The 15,428-nt window shown below is 37.5% G+C and overlaps 1 protein-coding gene across 3 annotated transcripts in view; it reads right to left on the reverse strand.

The window, feature by feature from the left end:
• The window catches only part of KIF16B (kinesin family member 16B), a 142,570-nt gene that overhangs the window by 111,994 nt on the left and 15,148 nt on the right, over nucleotides 1–15,428 (reverse strand). For 2 of the 3 annotated variants that reach the window (XM_026845688.1, XM_026845687.1), the window contains exons 2-9: nucleotides 14,979–15,051; nucleotides 13,864–13,977; nucleotides 9,674–9,790; nucleotides 4,251–4,348; nucleotides 3,651–3,760; nucleotides 2,869–3,011; nucleotides 1,351–1,519; nucleotides 1,027–1,158 (exon numbers count right to left, since the gene is read on the reverse strand). In XM_026845688.1, coding sequence (XP_026701489.1) covers nucleotides 1,027–1,158; nucleotides 1,351–1,519; nucleotides 2,869–3,011; nucleotides 3,651–3,760; nucleotides 4,251–4,348; nucleotides 9,674–9,790; nucleotides 13,864–13,977; nucleotides 14,979–15,014 — 919 coding nt within the window. In that variant the 5' untranslated portion in view covers nucleotides 15,015–15,051. Of the gene's footprint in view, nucleotides 1–1,026; nucleotides 1,159–1,350; nucleotides 1,520–2,868; nucleotides 3,012–3,650; nucleotides 3,761–4,250; nucleotides 4,349–9,673; nucleotides 9,791–13,863; nucleotides 13,978–14,978; nucleotides 15,052–15,428 lie in introns of those variants that run through there. The other variant, XM_026845690.1, reaches the window with a different exon arrangement.

A 15,428-nucleotide genomic window follows, 5' to 3' on the forward strand; every position in this document is an offset into this window, starting at 1 on the left:
ACTTGCTTTTATTGGTAATGGAATTCCCATTCCAATTTGTTGAAAAACCTGCAATATATGTGTCATAGGTAGGTTTTCAAACCATGTGAACCTTACGGAGCTTCCTATAGGTAAAAAGAAAATCATGAGAAGTTTGCAAGATGACTGATCATAAATAATTAAATTTAGACAAAAAAAGTTAAAACACTGTGTGCATTCAAGAAGTAGGTTAAATGGAACTGACAGTCCTACCCACTGAATGTCAAAAGAGACCAGGTTGGTTGTGCTACTAATGCAACAAAAGACAACACAGTTTTGGAAAAGCAAACTGTTTCACACATCAATATTGACTAGGTGCACAAAGCTGGAATTTTGTTTTTTTACTGGAGATCAAAGTCTGCAACCTCAGAAGGAGAGGTGTAATGGGAGAGAAGACTTTATCTAGGTCCAGGTTACAGCATTTGCATTCACCATGAGTAACAGAGCTGTCTGGAATGCAAATGAACCTCAAGAATAAACAAGAACTATTACTCGAAGTTTAACTGGTCAGATTAGCTAATCACCACACTGCAGGTGTCAAAGCAGCACAGCAGTTAGGCAGATGTCAGAGCAAATGCAAGCAATTAGGCACATACATTTGGACGATCCTTACATATGCAAACATATGTCTAAGGACTGTACCTAAACGATCTGAATACCTTGTTACATTTGTGACCAAATACTCAGCCAGTGATATACGTACTCAAATATATGATAATCTGCAAATGAAAATGAAGCTCTTAAATTTGGGAGGCATATCTGCTATTGTTCATGACATTACTAAACAACTAGACTGTCCCCATACATACAATGAGACTCTATATAGTTCTATCGCTAGAAGGGATGTTCTGCAGAGTCTAGGTAAAGGAAATCTCAGAAAGAAATACATCATAAATATGTGTAAACAACTTTCTTACTTGACAAAGCATCTGGAATCTAAATATTTGCAGCCACTCCTATTAAGCAAGAACTGTTCAGGATGCAAAAATGTAATTTGAAAGCACTTACTGGCAATCATTATAGTTTTAGAGTTTCCTCCTAGGCTATCTTTCAACAGCCAAGTCAACACAGAATCTCTGTAAGGCACAAATACTTGTTTCTTCTTTGAAAGAGGATTTGTTGCATCCTGAGATAAATCAGCTGTTTTGTGGAGATAGAAACAAACAAACAAAAAATTGCAATTATATATTTTCATTCATTTTCAAAACCACTATGTGTTAGGCCACTATTTGTTGAAGTAAAAATTAACAGAAGAGAAAGTAAATAAACAGAAAGGTATTTAATGACTAGAAAAAATCCCCAAACAGACAAGCACATAAACCAGAGACTTACCTAAGGCAGAAATTACATTTCCCAGAGTAACCAGAGATTTGTTAATATTCCCTCCTTCCTTTAATCTAACCCCTGTGGCACCGGTGGCATCTGCTCTCTCACTTCCAGCAAGGTCTACCAAATGAATTTTGCTAACAGTTTCACAAGGCATTTCAGAATCAAATTTAGCCTACAGAAGAAAAAAAAAAAAACAAACAAATAAAAGTATGTTAAACTACAAAATTCTGAATTTTTACCAAATCCAACTCACTGGCCTTTCCCATGTCATGGTTGAATTTAACATGTTTACAATAGCAGAGGTTCAGAATACAGATGTATTAGAGGTGCCACAGCAAGACTTTCGATCATAAATTGCTGCCTAACTCCCACACAAGTAGTTGCTTCTTGAAACTGTAACATTTGCAACTTTCTAGCCACTTATGCACATGCACTGACAACTGTGAACTGGTATTTACATGGTGCACAGTGAACATGTGCTGCATTCATTTTATTAAGCTTTCAACATTTATACTGTATTTATATTTAGCTTTCAACAAGTTATAGTACATAAGACACATTCACACTCAATTTCTCCCCCTGCCTCCAAGTTCAACTAAGCAGCAATTGCAATTTTATTCTACGATTTTAACTGAGGCTTCCTCCCAATTATTATCTTAATTCATATAAATCAACTCAGATTGCCATGTTTTAAACTTCCTTCTACTTATGCAGTAGGACAAAACCTTTTGCTCCTTGGCTTTCATCCTCTTCCAAAAGCTTTGCAATGAGCCATTCATCACTAGTGAACAGTTGGTGCACAGGATTTTGTATGTGTGTGTGTTTCTTGGGGGAGACATGCAAAGTTCTGTCAGGAGATCTAACCACCTCTACGCTACCTTCTCTTCACCTAGCAGGTTATCCATGGACTGTCTAAAAAGTTCCCCAAAAACAACAATGAAGAACAGGAGTCATTAGAAAAGGAGTTTACTATATATTAAAAAAAGGATCACTATGCTCAGAGAAAACATGTTAAATCACTCTATTATTCCATCAGTAAATAAAGGAATATAAAGAGGTTTCCAACGGTAACAGATGAAGAGTCAACAAGAAAATAGTCAGAAAACATTTCCATGCAATACAATTTGGGCCATGGAAACAGGTTTTTCCATAAACCTTGGATAACATCAGAGTGTAAAAGGGAGCCCATGTTCAACTCTGGCTGAAGTCTCACACAACGTGCCCTTCACCCACTCCTGTCACAGCAGCATCATCAAACATGCCAGCACTGGTCTGTTATTCAGCCTGAACTCCCAACAATTATCTCCTCAAAATCTGTTAAATACCATTTTAAGTAATCACATTGCACTGTAAATTTTGAAGATTATAACTACTGATAATTCTCAAAACAGTATTTTCAGACATTTAAATTTCCCCTATCACAAGACAACAACATACTCATTATGACAACATTATTCTTAAATTATCGTACGAATTATGGAATGTAAACATGTATTAAGACAGGGGTTTTTGTTTTGTTACCTGAGTGAAGTTGATCGTGAAAATGGCATGCGACCTGCTACTGACATCATTCATTCCAGTTGCTGCCGTCGTTCTATTTATATTTCCTGCATCCATAAGTTCCTCTACATCAGTATAATTTTGCACCAAATGTTTAGACAAATCTAAAGAAAAGCAGAGTGTTACAGTATACTCATACATGCACTAGATTTTCTTTACAAAAAGATTCAAGTTACCCTCACTACTGCAAAGTATTGCTGCTATTAGTGTTTATTGTCATACTTGTTTATCACTTAAGGAATGAGGCCTCATGTGAACAATGGAGAACTTGCACATTTACAGTCAATTAAGAAAAAAACAAAGCAATCTTGCTAAAGTAGTTAGTGCAATAATGTAAGTATAATCCCTGGAGAAAAGAGCCTTCCCTGGTAGAGGACAGGTTAAGACAATTAGATCCGAATAGGTACTTTCCATCTAAATACTAAAGATTTATAAATTATACTCAACCAATTCTTAAAATCAATTGCATCTCTTAATATTACTTTAAAATGTATTATAAATCTACAGATAAAAACTGTATACGTATAATAATCTTAGAACTAGGAAAGCAAGTGAGGATACAAAATGAGAGGCTATTCTTTAATGCTATGATATAAAGGAAAGCACTGTATCCATCATCATTTATATTTTAAAAGATAAAAAATGTCCCATGTAATTAGACATGACATTTTAGAATATAAAAAGGTAGTAGAATATAAAAAGGCAGTAAAATATCCAGTGCAAAACACTGACAGCATTTTTACCCTCAACATATGGCCCCTCTTTTGGATGTTCTCGTATTCGTAAATTATTAGTTTTTGATGACTTCCGTCTGAGAAGATCTCTCACACGTTCATTATAAATTTCCAGATAACTGAAAGAAAAAGAGTAGAAAACCACTGACTGGTTCAAGGCAAAGTCATGTTAACACTGTGCTTAAAAGCGAGATGCCTGGAAAGGCAAATAGATCCAAAATTGGCTTAAGGTAGTAATGACTACAACATACGTGTACCATAAGGAAAAAAGCCATAAAAGTGAGAAGAAAACAGAAACCAATCAGACACTAGCAAGATCAAGATCCCTAATGTCAGCCTGCAATAAACAGTAAAAATAAGGAAGATGCTGTCCAGCAGAAAGGCATTTTCACTATCATTTAAATAAAGCAAAATGCACAGTTGTTAGATTGAAGCTAGAACTATCATGTATTTTGACTATGATTGCCAACAAAAATCAATTATAGGACTGAGGTCAAGCACGGAAAGTTATTTGAAAAAACACACGCTTCTCTCAGATAAAGTGAAAAAGGGCTGCTTTAATTGAAACAAGTTTGATAACCAGCAAACTACTAACGCACCAAAACGTACCTGACTTCTGTTCGAAAGGATGCCTCATTCCGCTTTGTTTTTTCACTTATTTTGCTGAATAATCCTTCACAAATTCGGGGTATTAAACCTGCATCACCCTGCAATAACAACAATTCTTATTTCCAAGGCTATATACTCATGCACAATATATTTTGAAAAAAACAAAACACAAGATACTAGTTGAGAGTTCCAACATCCAGAAAAAAGGGAAAAATCCAAACTTTTCAGTTAATACTCTCTTTCCCTTTATTTAGCTGCAGTCACCTTGTCACTTTAATTCTCACGTGTGTGTTGGAACGTATATACTAGCTCCAATTCTTTGCTACTGGGATTTATTTTGCACCTTTCATTTAGTTTGAATAATCCCAACTGTTTAAGGCAGAAATTGGCTCCTCAGAGCAACGTATAAACTGCCTTATCTCAATACTATCTTTTCTAACTACTATCTCATTTCACTGTGGGCTTGGCACCATCTGCAGATAATGGGACAAGAGCCATACACTTGCATCCATGAGCCATTCTCAAACCCCCAATCCCCAGCTCACAGTCCTTCCTGTCTTGAAAGATGCAGCAGGTCCTCTGGATATATTAGCAGGCAGTAACAAAATTAAAACTACATTCATTGTATCCTACAATGCAGCCAAATTATATTTTATATTTAACTTCAGTGTGCTCAACTCTGCCATTAAAGACTTTTTATATATAAAAGCACTCTGCCGGTTTAATAAAGCAAACTGAAGAAACATATTCCTTCTCACAGATCCCTACAGACTCTGTGGTTTATTAGCAGGGCTGCAACTGTCCTTTACAGGGTCCTTGACACTTCAGCTAACACAGCAGTCAGCAGCAGCAGGATGTCATCACGGTTAAGGTGGCACTTGAGAATTGAGCCTCATCCCAGGCAGGCTGCTGCTCCACCACTGACGTCCAACACGTGTCAGGCTGCGAGGCAGCAACTAACACTGACGAGATATCCAGAGACTTAGCATGCAGCTCTCCTCTTCCCACTGCTCCAGGGAGACCCTTTTCCAGCCAAGCAGCAAGGCAGTAAGTCAAAGCTAGGGTTTTCCCCAGCAGCAGAGAGGAGCAGAATGTCATGCAGCTCCGGTCTCAGCTGACAAGGTGCTGTTTGCTCCCAGCTGCCCCCTTCCCACTGAGTCTGATCAGGGAGATGACCAACTACCTGCTGGGCACACCTCCTGCCCACAACCTCAGGAAGACAGCAGCTACCACTCCTTCAGAGCTGAAGTGGGGGAACATGGCTCCCAGGAATAAAAGGAGAGGACATATACATACAAATGAGCTTCAGGCTCAGAGCTGAAAACTCAAAAGTCGCTTACAAAACAGTCTGTCAGCTACAATTTGCCTCCAGTCCAAAAACACGTAAGAGATTTGATGCAATGGACTAATTCTAATTCTATGTACCGCTGAGGCAAGAAATGCTCTTGCTTACAGTTAGGGTCCTTGTAATTAAGCAGGAGACAAATTAGGACAAACCAGACTAAATATCCAACATGAGCATAGCCCAGGCACTCCAGGCACCCAAGAGTTTGCCTGGTGGGATTCTACAGATATCTGGCAGGAGGAAAACACAACGACAGTGAACTCCACTGCAGGACAAGTGTTCCATGGGCAAAGATTTCTCTTCTACTCAGTTCCCCACACAGAATCTGACCCTTTCTGCCCAAGCTCACTCCAGTCTGCTCCCTCTGTTCTCATTCTTCAGCTTTCCCCTGTATTCTCTGTCCCAGCAATCCTCTTTCGGGTGCCATCTCTGAACTCCTCTTCCTCCTTCCTTTGCCCAGATACAGTTCCCAATTCATCATCCAGTCTTTTATTAAAAAAAAAAAAAAAACCATACTCTATCCCTCTATTTTACCCTTTTCCAGCTGCTTCCTCCTCTTAATCAGAGCCTCTCTCCTCCTCCTCAAATCAGGCTTTATTCTTTGAAATAATAATCTAAAAAAAAAAAAAAAAAAAAGATAATCCCTAGATAAAGGGAGAAACTTGCAGCTTAATCAGGGTCTTGTTGAGACAGTTGCCTTTGGTAACAGAGAAGCAGCCTTTCCCAATACGTATTGATCTCTACCTTCAGACAAAGTTTCAGGGTTCAGTGCTGGAAATTCCCACGTGCTTTTTTTTTTTTTAACGCAGGAAGAGGAAAAAGACTTTACTTTCATCTCATTCATGGGAACAACTGAATGGTTTTCATTAAAGCTTAAGGAAAAAAATATGAAAGATCTATCACAAAGTTTTAGGCAAGTCATTAGTGTCTGACATAATTTAGCAACTGCAAAGAGAGTTTTAAAATAGGAAATATTAGCTCTAATTGAGTAACTTCAACCATAGCAATATAGTGATGAGAAAGGAAGAACACACAGTTCCCAGCATATTTTATCAGTAAAATGTACATCTTACAGAATGTACACTCTTTATTAGAAACCATATTTAAACATTTTCTCCCTTTTCACCCCCTACAGCTCCAGGACAAGATGAACTACAGCTCTGACAGTTTTTTTCTAGGCTACAGAGTTTACAGTCATGGAAATCTGTAGAACTGAATTTTCTCATTAAAAGCATGTTTTCCTCCTGTGCTATCTAATCAGAAAACTCCTCATTGCAATTTAAATGTACTGTTTCTTACCCATCTACCTTGGACATAGGGAACAAATTATTCTCTTTCTTTCTGCAGAGCCTTTCACATCTTTTAATACTTCTGTTCCTCCACAGTCTTTCTTTCTCTGCATAGACAAGTCTGACTTTCCTGACAGATCATATTTTATAGATCTCTGATCATTTCAGTATCTCTGCTCAAGACTTATTCCAACCAGTCCACATATTTCTTGAAATTATTGGTGCACAGTATCGCAGAAGAAGCCTTCCAGAGCCAAGAACAGCAGATATTGAAAGCAAAATGACAACAGAATTCATACTTTGTAAGAAGTAGAGAAAAAAGAAAATGTATTTCCAGTTAAGGTTTTCTTACAGCACTGTAGTCTCTCTGACAGGGCCATCAATTTTCAAACATTTAACTTGGCGGCGGAGTGTATTTTATACACGCTCTGTACAAATCCAGATTAAAGTATTTACGTATCACGGCAAGAAGATTAGACCTTTATTATTGAGTAGTGTCAAACAAACTTCAGCATCTATTCATTTGCAAAATGTCTTGATGATTACGGTCATTACATATATTGAGGTAGACTCATAATACTGTCACTTTTATAAATTTCTGAAATAGAAATACACATCTAGGTCGTAAGATCTTTTCTGGTTACAAAAGTCTATTCTGCTTACCATATTGAAGTTAAATATAAAGATACTTATTCTGTGATAACTGAAAGAAAAAGATTTACAGCTAATTTGCTCTCCTAAGCTAAAGGAGGTGCAAAGGGGCCAATCTTACTACATTTCAAAAGAGTGATCTATGTAAAGAAGGACAAATGGCAATACTCCCCTTTTCAGTTCTGCTGGAAGAAGACATGATGTATTTTTTTTCTCAAGGATTAAAGAATGAAACCTGTAGAGGCTGCCTGACAAACAGGTTTCATCAGTTGGCCCTTTTAAACCACTCCATTCCCAACAGTTTAGAGGGTTATTTCCGTTCTTGGATAGTCACAGAGGCAACGGCAAGAAACTACTCCAATCCTTCACTCAAACTCTGCCAAATACTACTCCTATCACACTCTCCTCTTCCAGGGTCTTCACTGCAGTCCTCAACAGCACTTAACCCTTAAAATTTAAATTATTGCATCAGCTCATGATGGTTTACTGAAACCTACATTCAGCTACTCTCATCCCCAGTTTCTCCTGCTCACTTGATAGTCTTTTCTGAACAGGGGTCAAGGAACTATTGTGAATTTCTGACCCTTCAAAAGAGATCTAAAAAACAGACCTCTTTGGAAAGAGCTAACTTTTCACGTTCTCAAAATGAGCATCTTAATTTTTTGTCTCGAGTTGGGCATAGAAAAATCAGTGGTAATATTTGAAATTATTGGTTTTGTTACTGAACAAAAATTATTGCTTTTTGTCCAGCATAACAGAGCATCACTTAAAGACACTTCTTGCAACTGTAAATATCTACCTATAAAAGAAAAGGCTTCTAAAACCTCTGATTGCTAATAGCAGGTATGACACATGGCGAGTCAGTAGCATACAGACAGAATTTCATGAAAAACATGCTCTTGCAATAGCATAATTTCAATGCATTGCCACAGGATAAAAAAAAAAAACAAAAAACCACCATCTACTCAGTTGATGTGGGAAGTGTGGTGAACACTGTCCACCTGATTTCTCCAAGGCTTCTGATATGGTTCCTCACAGCCTTCTCCTATAGAAATTGATGCTTTATGGTCTAGACAAGTGGTCTGTGCAATGGGTGGAGAACTGGCTGACAGGCTGCACCCAGAGGGTGCTGGTAAATAGCTCTTTTTCAAACTAGTAGCCTGTCACAAGCAGGGTCCCCCAGGGATCTATATTGGGCCTAATGCTGTTTAATATCTTTGCAAGTGATCTGGATGATGGGATAAAGCGTACCCTGATGAAGTTTGCTGATGATACCAAACTGAGTGGGGAAGTGGACAATTCAGAAGGGAGAGCCACCCTGCAGGAAGACCTGGATAGGCTGGAAGAGTGGGCTAACAAGAACCTTATGAAGTTCCAAGACAAATTAAGGTTTTGCACCTCAGAAAACATAATACAGGAGTGCAGCACAGGCTGAGATCTGCCTGGCTGGGGAGCAGCTCTGTGGAAAGGGGCCTGAGGGTCCTGATGGACAAGGTCAATATGAGTAGACAGTGTGCTGCAGAGGCAGAGCCAATGAAGTACTGGGTTGCATCAACAAGGGCATCACCAGCAGAGATAAAGAAGTCATTATCCCACTCTGTTCAGAGCTTCTCAGGCCACATCTGGAATACTGTGTTCAGTTTTGGTCCCCACTATACAAAAAAGATGTGGACAAGCTAAAGAAGGTCCAGAGAAGGGCCATAAAGATGCTTTAAAGCAACCTGCCATGTGAGGAAAAGCTGAGAGAATTGGGCTTGTTCAGCCTTGAGAAGAGAAGGCTTAGGGGAGATCTTATCCCCACATTCCAGTATTTAAAGGGTGCCTACAAAGAAGGTGAAGACTTCCTTTTCACAAGGAGTCAAATGGAAAAGACGAGGGGTAATGGGTACAGGTTACTCCTGGGGAGATACTGATTGCACACAAGAGGAAAATTTTCCACAATGAGAACAATCAACCACTGGAATAATCTCCCCAGGTAAGTGGTGTATTCCCCAACTTTGGATACTGTTAAGATTCAGCTGGCCAGGGTGCTGGGACATCTTGTCTAGACCGTGCTTTTGCCAAGAAAGGTTGGACCAGATGGTCCTTGAGGTCTCTTCCAACCTGGTATTTTGTGATTCTGTGAAAATACAACATACCGTATTTCCCATCATGGTGTAGGACTTCCCAGATCCAGTCTGTCCATAAGCAAAAACACAGGCATTATAACCTTCAAAAGCAGATTTAAGCACATCTGTACCAAGATTTTTGAAAACCTAAAAACAAAGAAAGTTTTTTAAGATAACAGAAGCTTGGGGAAAAAAGTTGTTATCAGTATAGCACAGCAAATATTAAACAATAAATTAGCATAATATAAGCTGTTAGCATCAACCAATGATACCTACTATAGGACAGAAAATTAGTAATTATTTACTTTTACTACCATATTAAGTTTACAGCACTGCAACAGCATATTTTCAACTTCTTTTTCTGTTAGAAATTTGCTTGACATGTAGAAGAACAAAAATGATACCTTCTTTCTATAGCTCCAATTTCTTCCAGCAGTCTCAGATACTTTATTCTCTTTTCCTTATTGTTAATATCTACTCACTTTTTATATCTTTACCAACTCTCCATGTTCTGCAAATATCCAGCCCCTTCTCAAAAGAAAATGTTTCAGTGATCCTGTCAGTTTCTTGGTTTGTGATTTTGGAGAGGTTTGTTTGGTCTTAGTTTTTTGCTTTAACCAAGTGTAAGAAAATGGCCCATTATTTTCCCTGTATTTCCTTCCTAACTGGCTTTTACATACTGATACTTTTTAGGCTGGCAAACAGGGAAACATATTTTCTATATGGTAAGTGACCCTCTTTCAGCTAGCCCCTTCTCTTTTGCCCTCAACCTTACAAACCGGTATCGACCCCTCCTCCAAATGCCATATCATGGGAGTGTGTTCTCACCTAATAACTTCAGCTCTCACCAGATGCCTTCATCACCTTTCTCTGCAATACTGGCTGCAGTATCCCTCCCAGATTCCTGACCTTTCATTATCATTACCCTTCATTTCCATCCACACTCCCCACTGGCCCAGGAGCAATAATTGGCACAGCATTTCTCTCAATGAAAATATTAATCTGGGTCTCCCAATTCAGACATGATTTTCAAAAATCTCATAGATGCTTCACATAATTTGGTTACTAGTCCACAGTGTATGCAGTTTAAATTAACCAAGATGCACAAGTCATTATTAATAGTGAATGGCACAGGCACAGTATAATCATGCTACTCCTCCCCTGAAGGAGTGCTGGGTAATTTCTTTAATCATTAATGCTCAGTTGCAAGCATGCTTTTGGAATACTTAATTTGACCTTCCCTTGAGCAAAGGAGTTACAATTCTGTAATCAGTTACACTTCCCAAAGAGGAAGAGTATAAAGATCAGCCAAAGCACAATTTCCCATTTGTTTGTCATCTGCAAAGTAGCATCTTATTGAATTCTTCCTCCTGAGCAATTGCTCCTTTGTTTTTTCCCCTCTTTTCCCTTTCTCATTGTGCAAGTTTTTACATCACCATCTGGACCAAATCTTTACCAACTACTGTTCTGACTGCATTTTTCCTTTTATACGTTTGTGTATGTCTTGCAAAGTGATTTGAGGTAGTACATAGGACAGTTACAGTCAGTGTTGTCTGAATACAGAGGCTTAACACACAGGTTAAAAGAAAAGACATTGTTAGGATGGGACTTTGTCAGAACCAAACGACTGGGACATTGGTTTGTCACAAAAGGGCAGTAAACATCAAAATTCTATTTGTTTCTCTTCCAGGAATACTAACTAAAGTAGCTTGATGGCAGACTGCCACTCCCACTCTAATTTTTGAATACTAAAGCATATTTTGCATCTACAAGGCATATTAATGGGGCATGTAGTATTAGACAGACTTCAATTTATTATTTTTCTGCCTTTCAAGTGGAAAAATATAACAATCATGGACAAAGCACACTAGGCAACCGCATTACCAACAATCAAGATCAATTTTATTCCATGGTAAGATGAATGTGAATGAAAAACGCCCTTCTTCTATGCCACTGGTGCAGTAAACTGGAAATTCTGCAGCAACTCGATAAGAGCTTAACTACAGAGTCTTCCAATTAAATATGAAATGAGTAACACAAACACAACAATAGCTTGTGCAGCATTTGTTTAGAAATTACACTCCCATGGTTTGAAAATTCCTTTTGTTTTGAATTTGCTGCATACATTATAATTAAAACAACACTTGACACAGGGACAACAATATTTTTGTGGCTGAGCAAGCGAATTCAGAATTCTTGCCAGTAAGGATGAAGGCGGCGGTCTGGGGTTGTGGGACACACTGAAATAGCAGAATATTGAATATGGACATCTAAGCCATGTTTAGAATTCATTGGTAGCATGTTGTTACTATGAATAAAAAAGCTCACTGCTTTTAAAAAAAAAAAATTATTGCTCAAGGCTCCTGCAGCAATCCTTATATGGGCATTTTAATTTATTTTTTTCCTATAAACTCCTTACATGTGTAAATTACACTGATTTTGCCTCAATCTGAACTGCTCTGAAACAGAGGCAGAATGGCACCAAAAAAGAAAAACTTAAAATCAGGAAAACTTATCACTTGCATGTGCAAATTGGATGTCAATATAGGATACGACTTGGATATCCATTTATATTAATTCAAGTTTCCTTTGCAAATGGCTGTTTTAACAAGAATTAACTTCATTATTTTACAGCACATTCAGATTCTGGAAAACACCTCATTGTAACATCAACAGCCTAACAACACAGTGGACTCTTCCCGGGATTCTTCTCATGAGGTCTTGTCTAACATAGCTTCTCAGAAGTATCCGAAGTTAAAGAAACAGCTACCTAAAAGATCCAACAATTAAATATCCATAAACCTAAGCCACAATTGGTGCCTAAGAAGAATTTAATTTTGCATACTTTTCCAAATATACATTGATATATCATTAATACCTCTTTATGGAGATGTACTCATCTATATCAGGAAAAACCAAGGATATGGCAATCAGTTATCACTGAGAATTATACACATTTTCATGAAACTAAGTATTATTAAACTGAGACCCTAACTGATTTGTATAAGCAAACTTAAGACAATTTGATGTGTCTGCAGAACCACAACCAGAATCTCTTAGAGTCAGAGCAGAAAAATACATAATCAAAGCTGCTTTAATTAAAATAAATAACTATCTGCATGCTCAACTTAAAGCATTTGCTGAAGTTCTAGTAAAGCCATATGGTCTGAACCACCTGCTTAAAAACATCCCCTAGCAACTAGGGTTACAATCATTGCACTCAAACACACTACTACTTGAGTTTGCCAGTGCTAAAGTAATTAAGGTATTTCTACATCAATACCCAAATAAATGTATACTTCCTGGTATTTCAGAGAATCTAGCAAAACCTGTGTTACTTAAAAGGAACATCATCAAGAAATAACAATCCAGAAACCTATCAGTTTTAATTCTGAGGCTTTTTAGGATTAGCCATACCAGTACCCCTGATTTTGGGGGTTACAGAATAAATGGGGTACATACCAAAAAGGTATGTATCCAACTGGCTTACAGTGTATCCAGCAAACCACTGCATGATGTTAAGAGGAAAAAAAATACTCCCACTTGAAGCTTACAGCATCTCAAGTTCCACAAAACCAAAAGAGAAGATAGCAATCACAAAACACTTGAATTTTACTCAAAAAATTTATTTGGGCATGTGAAATAGCATAAAGGTTCAATGTTCATGTGAAATGCAAGGTCACGGAGGGTCTATGGGTTCATCTAAATGACGCCTACAGCTCTGAGCGTGATCTTCTGTTCCAAGTGTACAAGAAGATAGGCAGTTTTGTCCTTTCCTAAGCTGAATACTCAAGAGAGGAGAAAGAATAATCTTCTTCAATGTGTACCAAGACTTCTGGACAAAAAAAAACCCACTTCAACCACATAAGGAGAATGTTTCTGTCTAAGTGAATTAAAAATATATGCTTGTTTCTCAAAAGTGATTTTTTTCAAAAACAACTCTAGCACTCAGAGAAGTTTTCTAACTTGACCTTACAAGACAAATCAGACAAGAACTAGAAAGAAGGCAATTAGCCTGTAGTATGGGAAAACAGAGCACTTCACAATATTAGAGAAGTTAAAAAAAAACAAAACACAAAACAAAATTCAAATTCTCAGGTGCCTAAGGAATTTCTAAATTAGAAAACAAACACTTTCAATGGAAAGAGATTTCAAAGAATGCTTTCAAGCCAAAGAAAAGGGAATGGAAAAATTCAATTATTAGCATTCAGAAATCTTACCATTTCTTGACAAACAAAGTTGGGACTTTTGCTGTCTGCTGAGAAATAGGAAAAATCATAGGTAAATGTCTTAGTTCTTTCTCGTCCTGTCTCTCCAGTACCACCCTCTGGTACCTATTTTTAGGGGAGAATAAAAAAAAAAAAAAAGCTCAATACATCTTGATGAAGTAATTAAAAACATTTTAGAATAAAAAATCAGAATGCAAATTTAACATATGGCTATACTATACACATTTAGAAATGTATAGTGACAGGTTAGCCTATTAATCCTACAACAGTAAAAAAATACCAACAGATACACCCTGCAGCAAGAAGGACAGTCACAGTACAAGACAGTATAGCAGGATTAATTTGGACTTTAGCTTACTGCTCCTAACACTACAGTACATATTGTCACAATACTTACGTTCAGCTAAATCAGTCCTGTATATAAAATTCAGATTACAGTAAGTGATTAGCCCACACATGTAACTAATAGGAGCCAGAGACACCTTTGCACTGTGAACAGCATTCCAATGTGGAGTCATAATTAAAATGGTGTTACATACCTGCTGCTTAAGGCTATCATCATGCTCGAGACATGACAGCTACCGCTATACTTCAGCAATATTCACTGCGATCTGAATTGGTCTAAACAAACTACACACTGAAATCCCTTTTCACATATTTGTCATTGGAAACTATCCCGCTGTACAGGATTTCTTTTGCTGAGAGAAGTGTTAAAATATACCATCAAAATATTATAGCAAGTGATGGGTATTTTGGGTTTAGTTCATTTTCATGGGAATTCCAGAAGAATTCTACAGAGTCTAAGCAAAAGTTTAACAGCTACCAGGCATGCACTTGCTTCTATCATTGGCTTTCATCTTCCAGATAAGTAATGACCAGTGATAAACCTTAGAAAAACCTATGAGATACAACCTACAGAGTGGTTTTCAGAAAACCATGATGCAGCAAATTAACCATTTAACCAGTTTCCCCAAAGGATTACTTCAACACTGTATTTTAAGAACTAACGGCTGTTCTCCATAGCGCAGTGAGTACCACTGTTTCATCTGGTCATATTCTGGGAACTATTTAGTTAAGAGTTCCTTCTAAAAACTGTGTTTACTCACCTTTAAGTTTGTGATTGTCGTTTTATTTTTTTCCATTGAAATAATAAACTTTGCATTAAGGTCCTTTTCCCTGAAAAAAAAAAAAAAAAAAGACTTGAGTATGTTAAATAAAACGTATCACAATCATCCACAGTCATATTTCCACTTAACAGGTTGCTTGCCACAGTGAAGTGGCAAGTGAATGAATTTTTAATTCATTTTTTAATTGCTGTGACCAATGTTAATTTATTGCTATAGGATATATTCAAAGTACTCGGGCTTGCCTCCAAATCCCTTCATCTAGAAACAGAGCAGCAGCTTGGGGAAACCTGCTTCAGAAGTTTGATTCTGCAAGTCAATTAAGTGGTTTGCTCTTAATTTGAAGTACTCTGATCCAAAGCCCAGTGAAGTCAATTATGTGGCTCTAAGGAACTGCAAAACAGAATGTTACTACGTAACTCCCAACCTCTT

This window comes from Athene cunicularia (genome assembly GCF_003259725.1).
Source record: "Athene cunicularia isolate RWA chromosome 3 unlocalized genomic scaffold, athCun1 chr3_part1, whole genome shotgun sequence".
NCBI classification, from domain to species: domain Eukaryota; kingdom Metazoa; phylum Chordata; class Aves; order Strigiformes; family Strigidae; genus Athene; species Athene cunicularia.